The following is a 21569-nucleotide window of genomic DNA, read 5'->3' as shown; positions in this document are numbered from 1 at the left end:
GACAAAGTATATCAGAGTATGAACAAATAAATAACCTTTCTCAAAGTGCACACATCGAGAGTTATAATAAAAAAAAAAAATTAAGCGAAAATGTGAAAAATAATGAGTAAGGAAAATTAATGGCAATTCTTATATTGAAAGGTGTATCCTTTGAGAAACAGGTATGCTGGAATTTCTTGTTTTATAAAATTTCAGTTATGTTGTATTTGTATTTCTACGGCTACAGTTTTAATCTGTTGTTCCAGGATGCTTTGAAAGGTGAGTAATGTTTTCAAATATGTATAAGTAAAAATACATACATGATGCATATGCAGGACACTTGCAGTAACTTCAAATGTGTCTTAGTTGCTTTGTTAGACTTTGTATCAAGATTTTTGTACTAATGTATGTTTCTGAATTTACAGTTACTGAAAATGGATTTTTTTTTTCAACGATAATTTATTAGGTGCACGATGCAATTTATCTTGTTTTAATGGTCTGGATTTTTTTCTGGAAATCGCCTGGAAGATCAGGGAATGTCAGGAAATTTTATTCTCAAATTTGAGCCTAGCTAATAGTAATTTACTTTATCGATGAATTGCCTTGTTTTTATATCACAGTTTGCTCGGGACAGTGTTCATCCGTTGTTTTTTTTATAGATGTATTGGTTACTTTACTGGATACTCTCATAGTCATTTTTTTTGTAAGGAAACGTCAAAACATATCCACATTAATACAGCCAGCGAGATAGATTACTGTCAGCGCATTTAGTGGCAGTACTTTGGTTTCGAAAGAAAACAACAGATGTTGTGCAAGCAAACTTAAAGAGAAGATCACTAGTTGAACAAATTTGGTTGATATTCTCTATTTGTTTTAAGTTAACTAATTGTAGTTTAAGAGTGGCTTTAAACTTTTTGAACAATCGCTATAGAAGATCTACGTGAATCTACGCTGGGAAGACGTGGAGCAGTGAAGTCAGCATACATTAGGGCATAGTACTTTGATGACACCTGCCTGAGAGAGATGTCCGTTCGCAATCCCACTACGCTAATGTCCATCACCAATGAAGAAAGTTTCGATTTCCTGTTCAAAATCGTTCTAATTGGAGACTGTGGAACTGGCAAAACATGCATAGTGCAGCGCTTCAAATCCGGAAATTTCATCGAAAGCCATGGAAATACGATCGGAGTGGATTTTTCGATGAAAGCAGTCACAGTGGATGGGAAAAAAGTTAAGGTGTGTATATGGTACCTATATCATTCCATTTCACTCTCACATGCAGCATTCTAGAGAAAGGTGTTTTTTGTTGTTGCCTATAGTACTAGGTGTCTATCGCGTATCAGTACATTTTCTACATGGGACAGCAATTAACTTGCTGGACGATAATTAATTAGCATGCTAATGCATATAGCAGAGATGCACCTCTCTGAGACATAAGTTCATCGTTTTATAGAATGTAATGTTTATGCAAACAATGAGATACAGTTAGGATTGTCCAGAACATTGCTCTTTCATGGTTGAAAAAGGGCTTTTTAAGACATGCCCTGACTGTTGGCTTCTACGCGTGACGAGCGTTTCACGCACAAAGGAAAATTGTTGATCCAATTCAATAAGCAGCAACTAGGTGTAAGTCGAACGCGGAATAGGCGCGTGATCGTGTTCATCGATTATTTTACGCTCTGTTTTTGAGGCGCAAGTTTTGCTTTCAACTGTGCCGAAATTAAACGTTTAGTAAAAGTAAATAGCAGGTAACCGGAGACGTTTAACGAAGCACCAAAAGGAAACCTCCGCATCCCGCGCAATTGGTACACTGACCTTCTCAGTTATTTTTTTTTGTATTTTGCTTTAATCAGTTGAGTCCAAGGATGTACACAGCAATGTGCTGTTGCAGACAGATTCTCTGTGGATATGGTTTCTTTTGGTGCGAGTGGATGGTTTATGTTGGTGGATGAGTTTGTATATTAGGTTTAGGGTAAAACCCCGTTATGAGTCATCTGCAGGTGATATAGTTATAAAGAATACGGTTCAGCACGCATTCACTACACGTCATGCGATTAACACATATACTGCTCCCTAATTCAACCTCTGACTCGGTTCAACCATAAAATTTTTCTAGTTCTGGTTGATAGTGCTTTCCAACATAATTAAACAGGCTGGGTCGTTTAGTTTATACATATAACTTATTTTAAATGTTCGCTGCTTTTAAGCAAGCCATGCTAAAGATTCAACTTTTTAACGGCTTAGAACAGAAAAAGAACCCCGTTGGAAAATGTCTTCTTCATAGAGTATCTTTGTGCATGTCACATGATAAAGGGGATTATGGGCATAATAAGTACAGTCATCTCTCCCATACTCGATATTGAAGGGACCATCGAGTTAGGGAGGTATCGAGTTACAGAACACAAAAGCAGTGCAACTGCGTTACAAGGGACCATCGAGTCAGCCATGAAAACCAACTTTTACTATGGTTCTCTAACTCGATATCGAGATACGGAATATCGAGTAAGGGAGAGTTAACTGTACATTGAGCTAAAGCGTTTTATTAGGTCATGAAATAGCAAGGCTTTTTAGCTATCCTCTGTTAGTTTACATTTTTTTTATAAGTACTATGTGCAGAATTCATTCATGGTAACAAAAATCACATGATAGGATTAGGTGGGTTAATATGATTGTGGTCAAATTATTTTTCGGACAATCCGCGTAGCAAAACTCGTTTTTTGGGTAGAGTGAGCTCGAAGCTGCAATAGATTTATTTCTTAGAAAACCATTTCAATCAGGGAAATCACCAATTTGTCTTCTATAGTGTTCAATAGCCACAGAATATCAATCCAACTCAAATTGCAGAATTTCTATATCTAAAATATAAATTTAAACATTTGATTTTAAATGAATTCAACTTTTTTAATAACAAATTTACCGTGATAGCAAAATAAATAAATCTCTTTCTGTATTTGATTTAACAAACAGTTGGATATATCATAGGCTTGTCAAAGCTTAAAGGAGGATAGGTAGATTTATCCTCCTTTAAGCTTTGACAAGCCTATGATATATCCAACTGCCAATTGGCGTTGGGTCATTTGCATGGATCGAGGGGTATCGTGGGCAACATCCTTTCCTAACATCATGACGACGGAAGTTCTGCTTCTGCGTCATTAAATCGTCCGACATCCAACAGTGCGCGTTTCGCCACAGCACGTTGCAGGACTCCTGTATTTGTTTGAATATCCGCTTTCCTCACTACACCATCCTGTCCTACATATGTTCGAATGACACGTCCCCAAGTCCAACTATTTCGAAGCTTTTCATCTGCAATCACCACAAGTTCACCTACCTTGATCGGCCGCACATCTTAGAACTATTTTGACCTTCTTGTAATCGTTGGTAGATACTCCAATAACCAACGTTTCCAAAAGTGATCTAAAACCATTTGTAATGAGAACCAGCTATCCTTCAACGCAGCTCCTTCTCCAACTGGGTTCGGGTTCGGGTCGGGTTTCGGGTTTGAAAACCTGAGACCCTACCATCTCTAGTAAATAGGCCTCTAGCGGAAATCTTGCAAAGCCCATAGAGAAATTACCTTGATAATCTATCCACTTGCGCTAGTAATTTTGGGATTTGGGAAATCGAAAACTTATTCAAACAGACTCAAGTCAAAATGGTTTTCTGACTACAAATCATACAAATAAAACTACTGAAATGATATGAAAATTACGTTTTTGCAATTCCGTTGCAAATAAATCAACTTTTCATTGAGAAGTTGATCAACATAACGGCCTACTTTTCCTACTGAGAAAAACAGTGCTGAAAAGTGCTACTTTTCAGCACTCTTTTCGGTGCTGAAAAGTAGCACTTTTCAGTACTGTTTTGGTAGGCACCATTCGAACAACCCAGCCTCTTCAAGCCATTTGTGCTTATTTGCGCGGCATGTGAGTCGAGACGAGTCCTTCTCACCTCGGGTGATGTGAGGCGACTAAAGCTAATCCAATGGGAGCGAGTCGACAATTGTTCCTCATTCGACTCATCTCGCCTCACATGCCGCGCAGAATTAGCATAATAGGGTAACGACTGTTTATTTCGTTCATAACCGCTAACAGTTGGCGCCAGCGGCAAAAAGTACAGGCAACAACCTTTCGAACATTCAGTTTCTTCCACTGGCCGCCGTGCGACGACACTGTTGTTTGTATCCCTCTCACTGATCGCGCTACGCTGGATTCTCAAGTTTCTCAAACTTTCAACACAAGCGCATGGAAGAATGGTAGTCGGAGAGCTGTCAAAACGTATGGAAAATAATGAAAAACGTAAATTACTTGCAATTCGGAAACTGGATCAAAAAAGTAGTGATTAGAAATCAAGTGCAAAGTGAATACATAACTTTTTGTGTTTAGTTCATCTTCCGTGGTGCTTTTTTTGCTTCAGGATTTCGTGTTTACTACCACTGAAAAAGAGCCATCTATTGCCTTTTCAGTTTTGAATATCGCTCTATTGCATCTGATCCGTTGTGCGATCTGATTCCGACAGGGGCTGTCCATTCACCACGTGATCAGTTTTTTGGGATTCCTGGTCAACCCCTTCCCCCCTCGTGGTCATTTGTCCATACACAAATTTATAAAATTTGTATGGACCGTGATCATTGGCCAGACGCTCCCTCTCCCCATGAATGACCACGTGATTCTGATTTGGAATCGAATAGTCCAACATTTGTAGTCAGCAACTGTTTGTGCTGTCTTACCTGATTTCGATGGGAGCGTGAAAACTTGTGACATTCATGGGTAGGTAGGGGGACATGGGGCAAGAAGGACACCCGGGGCAAAAGTGCGACCTCTAATTTCACGTAGTTCAAATCAATTTTTTGATGTTTAACGCAGGATAAGTATAAATTGAGTACTAATTGAGGGCTGTGTAAATATTACAGTTAAAAATGTTTAGTACAAAAAAATAAAAAAATGTCTTTAACTCACCAACGCAAAATATGCGAAATATTATAAGAATGTAAGACTGGAAAACAAGGTTTGACTCCCAATAAATACAAAACATATTGATTTTAATATTGCATTAAAGGTGTATATTTAGAGTTTTTTTTAACATACAAACACGTCGGAACACTTCAAGAATCTAACTGTGAAAGAATCAGGTAAATCCATTGACTCGTTCCCAAGTTATTTCGTGACTGGTAGTACTTCGTAAGGCCCAAGCAGGACAGTTCGGTTTTGCGTCGTCCGATCGATTTTGCGCACGATTTCGCGCGTTTTCGTCACCGGAGAATTTTTTTCCCTGTTTTGGAGCGTCTTGCTGGGTAGTGCTTCGTGAAGCCCAAGCAGGACAGTTCGGTTTTGCGTCGTCCGTTAGATTTTGCTCACGATTTCGCGCGTTTTCGTCACCGGAGAATTTTTTTCCCTGTTTTGGAGCGTCTTGCTGGGTAGTGCTTCGTGAGGCCCAAGCAGGACAGTTCGATTTTGCGTCGTCCGTTAGATTTTGCTCACGATTTCGCGCGTTTTCGTCACCGGAGAATTTTTTTCCCTGTTTGGAGCGTCTTGCTGGGTAGTGCTTCGTGAGGCCCAAGCAGGACAGTTCGGTTTTGCGTCGTCCGTTAGATTTTGCTCACGATTTCGCGCGTTTTCGTCGCCGGAGATTATTTTTTTCCCTGTTTGGAGCGTCTTGCTGGGTAGTGCTTCGTGAAGCCCAAGCAGGACAGTTCGGTTATGCATCGTCCGATCGATTTTGCTCACAATTTCGCGCGTTTTCGTCACCGGAGAATTTTTTTTTTGTTTCCCTGTTTTGGAGCATCTTGCTGGGTAGGTATTTGGGAAGGCCCAAGCAAGACGGATTGTTTTCGGAACGTCAAGAAGTTTTGCTGTCAGTGTCAGTTTTGTGTTCAGTCGAGAATGGATTACCAACTGGTGAGTTCGTTTCATGCTTATGATAACACATTTTTTCTTGAAAGCGTAACTTTTATGTAATATTAAAACAAACTTTGTATGGTTCGTCACTATAAGCGTCGGCATTATGCTATTTTCTTATACAATTTCAATATACATATATTTTTCTCTTTTTGACATTATTGAAAATTATCTTTTGAATTGTTCGACATTGTGAATGTTGACGTATTTTTTAAAACTTCTACCATATCGAGACAAAATGCACAGTAATACTCATATGTCATTTTCAAACAAACTATGTATGGTTCGTCACTACAAGTGTCGGCATTATTCCTGTTTCATATAATTTAAATCTATACATGTAATTTTCAGTTTTCGTCATTAATAAAAACGTCTTTTGAATTGTTCGACAATCTATAATGTCGATGTCGATCTATGATGTTGACGTATTTTTTAAAGTTTCCAAAAACCAAAAACTTCTCGAGACAAAAATACAAAACTAGCTTTAAATATAAGTCGTATATTTCCCCCTTGTCCATGGATCGCATCACCGACCAGAGGTGACTCCCAGATCTTTTCCTCCCTCACTAATAAACACCCTTCCCGTGGTGATTGTGGAGATGCAGAGGTATTCTCGGTCTCTAGAAGCAACAATCATTACACCCTAACACTCCTTCCCCATCCCAACTGACTGTAAGGACTTGGCCGGCGCCGTTATTGATCAATAATATTAGATCTGCTAAAATTGCACTTCGAGAGTAAGCGGAAACTCCCATCCCTTATTCATTTGGATCGTAGTGCAATTCTTACCAGTTCCGATCAATCACGGAGTAGCAACCATTGACATGTACAGTCAGTCTATGCTATGCTATGCTATGCTATGCTTGTTTAATATTGCATTAAATCAATGTTTCCTACTAAATAAAATCAAAATAAACCATCTTGGACATTCAAAATGGTTTCTGAAAATTTTTACTATTATTGTTACAGTCAAATAAGATGAAAACTAAATTGATTTCGTAAAATTACTTTTTAACTATAAGTCAACTTTTATCTCTCAGTTTTTATCTTTACCTACTCTACAATTTATCGTTTAGGCGGGGAAATAATAATATACAAAATTTGTGGCATTTTGCTCTGGTGGTCTTCTTGCCCCATACGAGTGGCACTCTTGCCCCGTGCCTCGTTCAAAAACCTCATAAGAAGGGAATTTTTCAAAAATCTCAAATCATCATGTGTTTCTTATATTCTTGAAATCTATCGATAACATCATTTAGAACAAGAGGTGAGCTTGTCCCTACACTGGAATAATCTTCAAAAATTGTGCTAATCAACCATGATTTGAACCTATATATCTTAAGGTGTCCTTCTTGCCCCCAGCCCCCCTACTACCGTATCACAGCCTACGTGATTGAAAAATACTGAATTGATACTACGCATGGATGTGTGCCCATGTGGGTTCTCTTGAAATGTTTGTTTGTGCTTTTAGAGTTCATCCAGCTGAAATGGCATTTTTTGAAATAGCAAAAAATGTTGTAGGCAACTCATTGCAAAACTCGATTTTTTCAGCACTCGTTGTATTTATCCAACTCGGCGAGCCTCGTTGGATAAATGTACAACTCGTGCTGAAAAAATCATCATTTTGCAACTTGTTGCCTAAATAACTATTTTCATGTTTTGATTTGAATTTTTTCATGGTTCGATTATCCGAAGTGAAGAAAATCGGTACTCCGGATAATGGAGTCCGTCCTGTACACTAGATTTCTCAAACATCACTATCATGGGTCACTCATTATTATGGATCATGTTCATTCGAAGTAACATGAAAAAACAGAGTTTTATCGTGACTAGGCAGCTCATAATATCAGTGTACTTCTCCACAGATCTCTGGGCTAACGATCTTTGGATCAGGTTATCATTGACCCCTATTCCGTTGACCCACATTCGTTCGTATTAAAAATGATCCTCTTGTTCGTGCATTATTGTAGCGCCGCTTTAAATCGTGAGAATAATAGAAGCACATGGAAGCACTATTATCGTGATTATATAAAGTTCTGTAGAGTTAGATGCATTTGTATAACTATTAGAAAATTCTTACCTATCCACAAAGTTTTATTGCACAAAAAATACTGGTTAATATTCGCAGAAAATGTACTTCCTACAAACTCTATTCTATGGATGGCACATTCATGTTACATAAAATATTTTAGCTACAAATCTGGGACACCGCCGGACAGGAACGTTTTAGAACAATCACACAGAGCTATTACAGATCTGCAAATGGTGTCATCATAGGTTTGTATGATCGATGATAGTTTTGGATCTTTGAAGTTCATGGAACCATTCACAATTCCAGTGTACGACATTACAAAACGGTCCTCCTTTTTGAACCTGCAACGATGGATCGACGAGGTACGCCGATATACCGCTTCCAATGTGATGATTTTCGTCATCGGCAATAAGTGTGATCTTGACGCCATACGAGAGGTCGAGTTTGCAGAAGCACAAACCATGTGCCAATACATCCCGGAGATTATGTTTGTGATGGAAACGTCAGCCAAGGATAACAGGAATATTGAGGATGCTTTTATGACTCTTGCCACAGAGTTGAAGGTAGCGTAATTGAAGATTTGCATGGTGTGTGCGTTAGGGAATTCTATTGGTTTGCTTTCTTTTTTCAGAGGAGACATGATAACATAAGCGCGGACGATACAACTGATGGCATAACGCTCGGCCAAAGCATGTCGCTTTCTGTTAGTAATTGTGGTTTATGCAGTAAAACGTGAATGAAGGTGGTATATATAGTTGTTGAATCTCTCCGTGCTTGGGATGTAGTTTAGTATCAGACGTAACTGTATATAGTATAATTATATTTTTTAAATAATTCAAAAGATGTAAGTTAGTATACAATAGTTATGAGAGACGTGTTAGATTTTATAAATGGAATAACAAAAACGTATGACTCGCACTATCGTTATGGCAGAAAAGAATTGAGCAGTGTGTAAAACTTTGGTAACTAATCCAAATATTAAAATTTTGCTGCTTAACTCAAGTTGTTTAACGAACAAAAGTTTTTCAAATGAATGATGAAACAATTAGGAATTGAAATTTGAATTGAATTGCTTTTTATTGAAAGGATTTTCTGCCGTAGGCAGGTTCATCCCCAAAGAAAGAATTAGGCAGCGTCCATTTATTACGTAACGCTAAACTAGGAAATTTGTGACCCTCCCCCCTCCGTAATGCTTTTTTTTTATGAAAAATTTCAAATTTTTGTATGACCCGTAACGCTTGAGCCTACTTCTCTCTCCACCTAGAGCGTTACGTAATTTGTGGATGGCGCCTTAGGAAGAAATCCTGTGTCCTACTTTGAATTATTCTAAAATTTTGTTTCTGCACAACAAATGGAACGCTTAAACATGTAATGTTGTGCATCACTTAAAAAAATACGAATTTATACATAAAATTGTTGTTACAGAAATCAGAAACACTTATGTTGAGATCGCATTCAAAGTGGAATGTATGAAAAAATGTAGGTGTGTGATGCTATTCTGCAGTAGGGTCAGGCGGGGCAAGATGAGCACCCTAAGGATAAGCGTGATTTAAGCCTACTTAAACGTTCTTATTTTGGTAAAATTGGTAACCATCCTTATCTTACACATTATTACTTTGACCTCCAACCATTAAAAGTTTTAAAAAGTGATAAATAGTTTTCCAAATAACACGTTAAAAATAGCTTTTTTATCATCGGTCAAAAAAACTGCGGGGCAAGATGGGCACCCTTATAAAAAGATGCAATTTACTAAAAAAAACTATTATTTTTCAATGCTTGCAATATCCCAAAATATTATCTTTAATATCTGATAATATTTATCTTCAACTAGCTTAGTTTTTTAAAACTTTTATCAGAAAACAAATAACTTTTATTAAATTGCTAAGATTTTACTTAAAAAAAACGATTAAATCTGTTGTTTGTTTATATATATTTTTAGAAAAATTGTTTTGTGCAAAGAAGATACTGTAAGTCAAGCCCACAGCTAAATGTGGTTCTATAATTTCACACTTTTACTTAATTTTGAACATGATGCTCATCTTGCCCCATGGGTTTAAATTTATTAATATAATCAAAACAATTGAAATATTTTTTAAATTTGATAAAAGTTTTACTCCTGATCATCTACAGAAGATTATTCTATAACTATACGGCCAAAAACGTATGACTTAATTTGTTTACGCAATAAAAATATCACTTTTAAATGAACAAATCTTATATGAAAAGGTAAATTTTTGGACTTCTATGTATTTTTGACAATATTTATGTTGTGCTGTTGATTTTTAGCTGAAATTTATGGCCATCATATCAATTTAATGATATTCATCAGAACCCCAAATAATTTATTGAAAAAAATCGGTAGGAACGACACAAACTAGGGGTGCCCATCTTGCCCCGGGTGCTCATCTTGCCCCACATTCCCCTACTTTGCTCGGCTGCATTATATTGAAAATGTCTGTTTTTTGGCGTTTCTTATTTAAAAGTATGTGTCAATTTCGTTTTCGGAGATATTCTGATGCTCTTTGAGTTGTAGCTTATTTGTTTGAGGAACTAAAGTATGGGTAATACAGTGTCAGGCAAATAAAAAAAATATGATTTTTAACATTCATCATGAAGGTAAAGTAGCCCGTCATTCGTTTTGGCATCAATGATGACTTTGCTGCGTGCACTTTCAAAGTGATAAATCTAATTCTTTATAGTTTATATTGACTTGAAAAAGTATCACTTTACGCGCCAACATACATAAAGTTGTATGCTGATACTTTTTCAGATGTGTCAGTGCAAAACCAACAAATTTTCTTTGATTCGAAATCGTGAGATGAATTAGTAACAAACATCAACGGTGTGTACAAATTTCAATGACCCCTACTTCTCCTTAAAAATCTTTGCAATAATATGCTTAATTTTTCATAACAAACTCTCATTAATGTGTTGTTACAAAAAGATAGTAAGCATACATAAGAAAAAATCGGAAACCTAAGATATTTCAGGCTCAGGCATTTTCATGTTTGGTGATTTGCTTTTCAAATTATCTTTTACTGAGAGTCTGTAGCAAAAAAACGAATCAATTTGATATAACCTCATTAATTTAATCAGAATTTATTTTTTCGATGTTATTCTGGCCGTGCATAGTATCTGACATTGAATAGCTCATATTCTATTTTTGAAAAATTGATTATTCATAAAATGATAGCCAAAGAATTTTTAATGGGGAGTTTAAATCCCCCGAGGAACATTTGGAATATTTAACAATCAAAATCGACACAGATTCTAAAAATGGAAGAGTTATTGAGCCTCTCCTTAGACTTGACGAGTTCCACTCAAACTTGCACATTAGCCTCTTATGATGAAATGTTGGGAGTGCAACTGAAGATTTTCGTATCCAAAATTATGTGCCACATTAATACTACATCTTGCCTGTTGGTTTGTGCGGGCAAGTTGGTACATTTTGAGCGTTTGACTACATCATAACAAGAATTAATGTTCGGCCCAAGTTAAATTATTAAAGTTCCTGTAATCAGTGGGACACAATCTAGAAATGTCCCACTCGTGTTCTTATTCCGGTTCTCATCCACTAAATGCATCATCTAAATGCAATGTACTTTTTTCCGGCTTCCATTGAAAAATAGTGCAGCGTTTGTATTTCCTTGCTGCTTACATATTTTATAATATTTTATGCCATATTACTAAAGCTTGGAAAATTTGAAAAGTGCTGAATATATTCTCTGGAACAGCTGCGAACCATTTGAAATTGATGACTGAAATAAGTTTCTCAGAAATATTTGTAATTTTCATGTACTCACAGCCAATGAGGGTAAACATCAAAATTAAAATAATAAATTTAGAAACAGAAACCATCCTTGTTGAATGACAGTGATTATGTATATCGATTATTTTTAACGAGAGACAGTGATTATATTGATATTATTTTTATTGAATTGGACGCAATCATTTTCTAATTTATTTTGCTTCAAATGTAAATAAAACCAATTAAAATAAACATCTCAGTTTTTTTTTCCATCGATTTTGGTCTCCGCTATGCTATAACTTGCACGGTGTGATTTTTATAATCGCTGATGATAATCTCACGATCCTTGGTCACGAACAGACCCGATACCCAATTGAATCGCCCAGCTTTATCACCTCGACAGCCAAGCGCCGTAACGAAGCTTCCATTCGGGTTATATATCAGAACCTTAGCGTTCCCGCCATCACCAACTAGAATGAATCCACTCGGGTCGACAGCAATCACTTCTGGATACTGGAACTGTCCAATCACAGATCCTACTTGCCCGAATTCCAGTATTTTCTCGCCTTGTTTGTTGAAAATTTTGACTCTTCGGTTGCCACTGTCCAGCACGAAAACTTTGTCGTCGTGAACGGCCACTCCCATAGGACATTTGAGATCTACATATCGCGTTGGCGTTTTAGTTTGCGATGCTTTCAACAGTTGGTCTTTTGGAATTCGTCCGAATTGTGACAGCATTCGGCCGTTCGTTGGACTAACACACTGGAATGATATTTATAGATTGAGAAATTCTTGGTGTATCTGTTATAGCAATCCGTTGTGCTGTTCCCTAGGGTAACCTAAGATAATCATATTACCTGGATTCTATCGTTTCCTGTATCACAAATGAAAAGAACTCCACTCGGTCCTATGGCAATTCCCTCAGGAGCTCTGTAAAATATCGACATACCTATAATATCAGAGCTATCTACGGTTGCAAACATACCTTAGTAAACCTTCTTGATCTCCTTTGTCACAGAGTTGACGCAAAAAGGTTCCATCTGACGAAAATACAAAAATACAATGCTTCCATTTGTCGGAAACAAAAATTTCTTGTTTGCTCTCGTCAAAAGTGATTCCGTTTGGGTATGCCATATCATCATGAACAATCCGTTGCAGGATATCTCCGGAGGCCCTGAAAATGCCAAGTTCAAGTGTAATCGTGTTTCCGTATAATATGATATCTCGTAAGGTTCTCTAATATTTAAAGTACTACCATTTTTGAACATCTTTGAGTTGATTCAAAGCCCGTCTATGAACCCCGCGGTCTGATTTTAATCCATTTCAGACCCCTCTTCCATCACCCATGTGATTTACCTTGGTCTAAATCTATCAGGTACCGTAGGGCAAGTGAGTGAAAATAAATATACAAGTTATTTTAGTTAATATATGAATTTACGTTAAAAAAAAACTCATGCATAAAACTTTGAGGTCATTCAGAACATTACGACAGACTAGAAATTGATGATATTGCAATAATTTTAAAGTGAAATAAAAAAAGGTGTAAAATTAATTCGATGTGGTTGAGGTCCAGCTAAGTGGAAATACCATAAATTTTCTAATCACGCGAAGAAAGTGAAATGTTTCATATTTTAGGTTAAATTTGTGTTTGCTTTTATGTAGCCTCATGTTAAGAACTCTCGTAGAAAAACGGAGCGTGCTGAATATTAAAAAAACCTTATTCGAAGCGTAGAAATCATGAAACTTCTCAAAAAGATGACATCAAAGGTATTACTGTGTCTACTTCGAACAGTTGATTATAAGAAAGAAGTTGTTCATATAGTTTTGTTCTCAGAAACTGCACGGAGATCCCGTGAAATGTAGGTGTAAAGTTAATTTTTTGTTTATAAAAATATAAAGGGTATGGCTTAAAGGGTTTGGCTTATCCACATATGACAAATTCTAAATACTTTATTGAAGGATTCCTTTCCGAGGATTGATTTCTTCAAAGGATTTGTCCAACGTCACATCCGACTTTCTTAAAAACAAACTACAAGCGGTAGAAAATCTACAACACAGAAATGCTATTTTTGTTCTATGATGCAAGTAGTAACTATGAAAATGTCGTAATGCTGTCGACCGATTTGAACAAACATGACTGAACTGAAGAACTGACAAAAATAAAATGTTCATCTTTTACATGTTATTGTTTATCGGGACTCCTAAACAAATGGTAAAGTTATTATAAAACTTAAACCTTATTTAATCTTTTAAAATGATAATATTCTGGGGTTTAAAATACCGCTTATAATTGAAGGGAGTCAATCTAAAAATATACACGACCTCATTCATTTATATTTAAAGTATTCAAAGAGCAACGTCGGGTACGTGGATTGGAGTCGACGGAACGATTGTTTCGACGAGGAATGTACCAAGCAAGGTACCCGGCAGAACGTGGAACGTCATAGACGGAAACGGCAACAGCATGGAACACTACATGGGAAACCGCTCGTTAACGGTTTATCGAACTGATATTTGGGTTTATTCTACGACTGGCGTGAGGTGACAATTCTCGACTCGAGTGAAGTGACTCGCTGTGTAAGTCAAATGGAGAGTCACTTCACTCGAGTCGAGAATTGTCACCTCGCTATACGACACCGACAATTCTCACCTCACGCCAGTCGTAGGATAAACCCATATTGATTGTTATGTTCGGTTATGATTTTATCTTGCTTTTTATAATAAAATTTTCAATGAGACTAACAAATGTCAGCTGGTACTGTAATCAAATAAAAAAATGAAGTTCCATTCTTGCCGCGAGCCAAGATGCGTAGGGATAAGGATGGGCGCATCTTGACGGACGAACGTGAAGTGATCGAACGGTGGAAGCAGCACTTCGACGAACACCTGAATTGCGCTGTGAGCACAGGCAATGACGGTCGAGGCAACGAAGAAAATACCTTCGTCATTACTGTGGACGATAGAAATCAACCATCCCCCACATTGTGGGAGCTCAAGAATGCCATTCACCAGCTCAAGAACAATAAATCGGAACTGAGTTCATAAAGATGGGCATGAAGAGGTTGGCCATTTGCTGCATCGATTGATAGGCATAAGTTGGATTGTGAGTACTTTTGGGCGATCACCAATCTAAATGCGGCCTACAAAGTATTAGCCCACATCTTCTTCCGTCGTCTGTCATCTTTAGAGAACGAGTTCGTAAGAAGTTATCGAGCCGTCTTCGTTGACGGTCGATCGACAACGGACCAGATCTTTACTGTACGGCAAAATACCCAAAAATGTCGTAAATACCATGTCCCAACGTATCTCCTTTTCACTAAAAGTGGCATACGAAAGTATCGACCACGTAGTTCTATGAAAAACCATGCACGAGAACAGCTTTCCCGGGAAGCTCACAAGACTGATAAGAGCAACGATGGAAGGTGTGCAAAACTGTGTGAAGGCTTCAGGCGAACATTCCAGTTCGTTTGAATTCCGTCAGGGATTACAACAAGGTGATGAACTTTCGTGCTCGTTGTTCAATACTGCGCTAGCAGGTGTTATGCGCAACTTGTCAACTTGTTTGCCGAAAGCTGGACTGGTGGTGAATGCGTCCAAGACAAAGTACATGCTAGTAGATGTAACCAAATGCGACAGAGCTCGCCTAAATAGCAGTGTTACGGGAGGACCTGCAAGTACTTGGAATCTTCGAGCGCCGGGTGCTTAGAACGATCTTTGGCGGCGTGCAGGAAAACTGTGTGTGGCGACTCGCCCAACTCTATGGCAGCATCCATTTATTACGTAACGCTAAAATTCGAATTTTTTTACCATCTCCCTCCCCCTCCGTAACGCTGTATGTATGTATGTATGGAAATTTTAAAAAAAATACGAGTCGTAAAGATCAAGCCTACCCCCTCCCCCCACCCCTTCGAGCGTTACGTAATTTGTGGATGCCGCCTATCCAGAAGGTGGTCAGAACTGGAAGAATACGATGGGCTTGGCATGTTGCAAGAATGCCGAACAGCAACCCCGCAAAGAAGGTGTTCGCTTCGGCAGTGCCGTAGCGTACGGTTGGCCAGGTTGGCACCCGCCAAGGGCGCCAAAATGATCACTTGACAAAAATTTGGAAGAAAATTGAAGAAATTCAAGATTCATTTTTACCAGTGTACAGTCTGGTCTCCTATTAGACGCTACCATCCACTTTAGGCCCACCGCTATTTCTCAGCTGTTATTCAATCGATTCACGTGAAATTCGGCATGTAACGAGCTCATAGTATGTGCCGGCCGTGAACGAAAAATCAGCTTTATAATATTAAAATCTGTTGAGAAATTGACGTGGGAGGAAAGTTGGTTGCAGCATCTTATAGGAAACCTGACTTGCATAGGGGCTGTCCATTAATTATGTAAGGGTTTATGGGGGAGGGAGGGGTGAGATTTCCCACGCGCCAAAAATTGTAGAAACAGACTAAAACAAAAAATAACACAAAATAATGGCCAGTAGATTACTGGAACATTTTCTGAACCTTTAACAAGCACTTTATTTTTGCTCAATGCATTTCACTAAAATTTAAACTAATTGCCTATCATGTATCAAGCCATATAAACAAACATCTTTTTTTTGGAATTTCGTCTAAAACTCTTTTTGATAATAAATCTGTTGAACAAGAAATTTTAGCTTTTTGCGAAGAGTTTGATATAAATTTGAGTAAATTCTTAAGATTTGACATGATAATTTTCAAGCCTTAAGAGACGAGTTCACATTAAAGTTGCTTTAGAATTTCAAAAAGAAACCTCTAAGAATTTATATTGTACAAACGTATTAATGTAAGCTTTTTATTATTAAAAGAAACACAAAAATGAGTTTTCATCACGGGGTTGGTGGTCTAATGGCTACCACTTCTGCTTCATATGCGGAAGGTCATGGGTTCAAATCCATGCCCGTTCCTTTCCCTTGTATCTTCCTATTGTAGTTGTATCTTCCACTTCCAATCTATCACACTCACACCTTATTCGTCCATAGCAAACGCTAGTACCAGAGACGAACAAGAAACCTTTTCGCTTCGTTTCCACTCTATCATTATTTAGCACGCCTTCCCTTACGCCTGATACATAGGCAGTCTGCTAACCAAAGAGCGGGGACGGACCTGGTGTAGTGGTTAGAACACACGCCTCTCACGCCGAGGACCTGGGATCGAATCCCATCCCCGAGATAGTCACTAAAAATTCCAGTGACGACTTCCTTCGGAAGGGAAGTAAAGCCGTTGGTCCCGAGATGAACTAGCCCAGGGCTAAAAATCTCGTTAATAAAGATAGGAAAAAAAAAAAAAAAAACCAAAGAGCAAACCTCTCTGCCATGCCTATCCCCCAACCAAAACACTCCCGTATGAGCTGGCGTAGACGCAGTGGTATATACGTTCTACTGTGGGAGCCCTTATTGTTCTGCATTCTTTCGTGGCAGGCTCCATTGTTGCTTAAAAAAAAGAAGATCACCAGCACTTAGGGTATCTGCTAGTTTCAAGCAGTCATTTGGTTGGTTCCTTGTGTAAGTGCAGCTGATCTGGCGATACTGAACTAGCAACCATGGTTGCAAGCTCAAGCTCAAGTTCAAAGAAAAACAAAAATGAGGGTTTTTCGAGCTAGATGGGCCGGTCAAGTGCACAGCGATTTGGCAAGCGTGGGACAGAACCGAGGATGGAGAGATGCAACCTCGAACCGGGTATTGTGGCGTGAAATTGTTGATTCAGTGTTGTTTGTTTAGATGTTAACAAAATAAATGCAATGAAACGATACAAACGATACAAAGGGCCCCTCGATGTTTGAAAATTCTTAAGTAGATGAAAAAAACGAATTTAGTACTATACCATTTAATTCGTTTTTTTCATCTACTTATAGGTATTCTACTAAACAGCTCGAAGATTTATTATGAGAATTCTTGCCTCACTCAAACTGCCATAACTCGAAATTTTCTCCCACAACCCCTTCACAATCACATGGTTCTAGAAATAGAAAATATAGGAGCTTCATTATCAAAAATAAAAATATTTGGCGGCCATATTGGATTTAATCGGAGAATCACTGAAAACTGAGCTAGTTTTACACAAAATATAAAAAAAACAGAGCTGTATGCTTATTTTAAACAAAAGCTATGTGCGATTTTGTAGACCATTTCTTTTCGCGCTGGTGTAATTTGCGGTCATATAACGGTGCGGTAGCGATTTACGATTGGTGTAATGTATTTGAAATGTGAACAATTAACTTAAAAAATCATTTTAAACATTTTGAAAGACCAAATGTAAATAGTGGGCCGGTCTAAGCGAGAACTGCTCATTTATTTTCTGAATGAAAATCGTTTGTATCCGTTTGTCTTGTACTCTTTTAAAATTCAAACTGTTGCATTTTCAAACCCAAAATGTTTTATAAATTTCATCAAAATAATAAATAACGTCGAACTGACTTTTCAAATTTCACAGTCTTGTATAAAAAAAAACAAAGTTTCAAATATTCTGATTAATCCTGTATCACTTGAGGCGAAGATAAATCGAAGCCAAACCTCAAATTTTCACAAATCTAGGGAACCAGAAAACTATTGAAGCTGAAAATTGAAACCACCAACGAGTGACCAATCGATCAAGTTTTCAGCTTGATCCGTTGACTACATAGTTCTATAGATTTTTGCTCTTGAAACTTTGATTCAATTCATCTTCACCTTAAAATTTTACATCCAAGAGAAAGCAGCTGAAGAAAAAAAAATTTAAGTTTTAGTAGTTAGCTTCAAAAACCTGTTGAAACCTATACTCTGTAAAAAAAAATATGAAAACTTTTTATCAAACGTCTGGAAAATATGAAGTCTAAGGTCTAAGGTGTCTACTGATTGTAAATTTTTATGCGTATTGGAAAATCCAGGAATTGAAAAAAAAATATAGGCACCAAAAACAAAAACAGAAAACACATGTTTCATCGTTTGTCATTTGACCTCAACGTTACCTATTAACAACGTATATTAGCCTGCTTTCAGCTCCCGCGATATAGAGTAATGTTTGCTCTATTGTTTCATGCTTCCATGGAGCAACACCCACTCCTGCTGGACGATGGCATTTGTTCCAAAAAAGTTTCGGTTTAAAGGCATGATTCCTGAAACAATTAAGAAGATTTTTAGTATTAGGATTGTTTAGATTGTTGGAGGGTTTTAACTTGTAGAAATTGAAAACCGCTTCTTCGGTGCCTAGTTTTCCTGGGCGTATCGTATCACATTTTGTGTGCTGTTTGTCGTTGTCTATACAATCTGCAGAATATCCCACATCTTCGTTGGAGCCAATTACTTCTATTTTGCTTTTTTTCTGAAAATGAAATATATTCATAGCTTTAGATGGCGTTTACAATCAATTGGTGATAAAAATACACGGCACCTGGTCAAATACAATAATTTTCTCGCCCCAGTGTGCAATCTCCTCAAAGACGATCGAAATTTCTTTATGCAAATTCAGATACACATGAACAAAATTGCCTTGTGTGCCAATCGCATTGTCTCCGATTGCTGTCCTGAGTCGGCGTATCTTCTCCATCACCAATTCGTGCGCGCATAGTCCATCGTTTAGTATTCTCTGTGATTCGTCTTCGTTTAGGGAAACATTGTTCACCATCCACCGCAAACGGACAAGTGCAGCGAAAAGAAACACAAAGTTATTTGCATCCAAATGTCAGCTACCGATGCAGTTGCAGTTTTGACTTCATTAAATAGGGATGATTAATTATGTATTACCTTGAATTGAACACTCTTGCCTCTTAAGCGCCTGTACTTTTTCTTCAAAATGTGCCTTGATTTGCAAATTAAGGTTTGTAAAACGTATCTGTGGAATGTAACAGAGCGATGATATCGAGTTGGATTATTAGTATGCTAACATTGTGGGATCGAAATTATTGTGTCTGTACCCAATCGCGGTTTTAACAAGAATCGTTTACCTTACTTTATTATAGCTAATAAATAAAAAAGCATCACTTGATATAAAAGATATAAAGCTCTCTCACAACAAAAAAAAAAATGCGAAAAAAAGGGCAAATAAATTCAACGATGATTTCTCTGAACTTATGTTTGATTCCAAACAACGAAGAAATACCTGAAATGGAGATATATACAACCCGGTATATGAACAGACAACTTCTAGGCTTATTCCGGCAAGGATTCTTAAAACTTATGGGAAGTATGCACTTCAACAGAAAAGTAAACGCCTATCCGGATGCGTGGGAAATTTCTTGCAAGAAATGCTCAAGAAATGCATTTTTTCTTTGCATTTTTTCTTTGAAGAAATGCATTTCTTCTGGCCGAATTTACAATAGCGTAAACCTAAATATTGTCGCGTATTTATCTAGCGTATTCCCTTTTTTCCCTGGATTCCTCTATTTTCCGGGAAGTTCTATTTGATGAAAGGATTAATCATCTATATTCAAACATAAACTATCGCACAATTTACTTTTCATATCTTACAAACCAATGTCCACATTAGATCACATTTACATTTTTATGTTTATTTATTGTTTTTCGTAATCAAATAAATAGTTATTAATAAAACGCATATCTTTTCGACGATATGTTTTTTCAACTAAGATTTTCTGCAATGCAAGATTAGAACTTCATAAATTAGGTAGGTTTATACATTGTTTTCATGGTTTTATTTCAATGTGACAATCACAATTTCGACGTAACTATAGCGTTATTCTAGCGCTTGGTAAAATTGAATCAATGTTTTGGTAAATATGATACTATCTCAGGGTGTCTACTACCTGAAAAAACCTGGAATTATCAGGGAACTTTACACTTGAAAAAAAAAACCTGGAATTCTCAGGAAATTTCGATCACAATCAGGGAAATGATTTTGAGGCAGTAACTCATGATAGAATATGTTCACAACAAAGAATGTTTACGTCAAAACCCAGAGCCTTATTATTTGCCAGAAAACTATATTCAATCGAAAAGAAAAATCGTCTGCGCTGCTCTCAAAACGCTATATAAGCTATTCAGTGAGAATCCTATCGAGTATGAAATTTTATCGACCTACCAAAACATGATTGATGTTATCAATATTTTAATATTTAATCATTAAAGGATTAACATGTCTAGGGCTGGCAGCAGGTTTCATTTTAGAGAATGTTTCAATCTTAGATTTTTTTTTCACGAGCTCGACTGTGCGAGCCTCAGTTTTCCAATTTTAACCGAGACTCAGCTAGCAAATTGTCCGGATGGTTAGCAACGAAGCACGATGTACTGATTTTTTTTTCATTAGATCATAGGAAATAGTTTTGACAACTACTCGGCTGTGGTTAAAATAAGTCGAGATTCGGCATTCTACATTAGGTGTGCATTTTTATGTAAGTTTCTATTTTTTATAAAAGGTCTCTGAAGTCTCTATTTTAACCAAAATGATCTCTGAAGTTTATTTTTTCCTTATCTTGCTTACAGATAATGATGCTGTAAAATTTCTTCTCACATTTCTCGAGAACAGCTTCAAGAATTATTCTAGTGTTTTTTCCAAAGATTTCATCAAGAACTCTTCAAGACATTCCGCTATCAATTCCTTCAGAAATTTTTTGAAGAATGCTTATATGAATTTCTCTTGAATTTGCTTAAGAAATCTTTTAGCACTTCAACGTTACAACCTTCAGTAATTTTCTCAGGGATTTTTGAACAATTTTCCAAAGTCTATCCTCCAGATATTTTTTTAATAACTTTTCAACCGAATTCTCCAGTCCAGAGTAACAAGACATCTTCCATAGATTTTTTCGAAGAAAACCTGCAAAGGTTAATTCCATAGTTTTTGGTGAAATTCGTTCAAAGATTTATTTTCGAAGAATCCCGACAAGAATTTCCATGCCATTTAATTTCCAAAGAATAGCTCCAAAAATTCCTCGAGTGATTATTCGAGTGAATCTATTAAGAACATTT

The 21569-nt window shown here is 37.1% G+C and overlaps 2 protein-coding genes across 2 annotated transcripts in view; one reads left to right on the top strand and one right to left on the bottom strand.

Moving 5' to 3' along the window:
- The first annotated feature begins 711 nt into the window (after positions 1-711).
- Positions 712-11927, top strand: LOC5569277 (ras-related protein Rab-43). The gene is made up of 4 exons (XM_001652760.2): positions 712-1215; positions 8066-8150; positions 8212-8468; positions 8537-11927. The coding sequence occupies exons 1-4, from the start codon at positions 1003-1005 to the stop codon at positions 8639-8641; spliced, it is 660 nt and encodes a 219-aa protein (XP_001652810.1). The 5' UTR covers positions 712-1002; the 3' UTR covers positions 8642-11927.
- Positions 11575-21569, bottom strand: part of LOC5569276 (tripartite motif-containing protein 2) — a 36822-nt gene continuing 26827 nt past the window's right edge. Inside the window, exons 6-12 of the mRNA XM_001652759.2 lie at positions 19392-19479; positions 19039-19244; positions 18824-18969; positions 18617-18763; positions 12639-12827; positions 12511-12583; positions 11575-12415 (exon numbers count right to left, since the gene is read on the bottom strand). Coding sequence (XP_001652809.2) covers positions 11942-12415; positions 12511-12583; positions 12639-12827; positions 18617-18763; positions 18824-18969; positions 19039-19244; positions 19392-19479 — 1323 coding nt within the window. The 3' untranslated portion in view covers positions 11575-11941. The remainder of the gene's footprint in view (positions 12416-12510; positions 12584-12638; positions 12828-18616; positions 18764-18823; positions 18970-19038; positions 19245-19391; positions 19480-21569) is intronic.

This window comes from Aedes aegypti, chromosome 2 (genome assembly GCF_002204515.2).
Source record: "Aedes aegypti strain LVP_AGWG chromosome 2, AaegL5.0 Primary Assembly, whole genome shotgun sequence".
Classification (NCBI taxonomy): domain Eukaryota; kingdom Metazoa; phylum Arthropoda; class Insecta; order Diptera; family Culicidae; genus Aedes; species Aedes aegypti.
This window is presented reverse-complemented; position numbering and strand designations above follow the sequence as displayed.

Bases quoted from the DNA above. Each gene is read 5' to 3' on its own strand.
- LOC5569277 (XM_001652760.2), top strand. From the start codon at position 1,003: ATGTCCGTTCGCAATCCCACTACGCTAATGTCCATCACCAATGAAGAA. The intron at 8,151-8,211 runs GTTTGTATGATC...TCACAATTCCAG, and splicing joins TGCAAATGGTGTCATCATAG to TGTACGACATTACAAAACGG. The intron at 8,469-8,536 runs GTAGCGTAATTG...TTCTTTTTTCAG, and splicing joins CTCTTGCCACAGAGTTGAAG to AGGAGACATGATAACATAAG.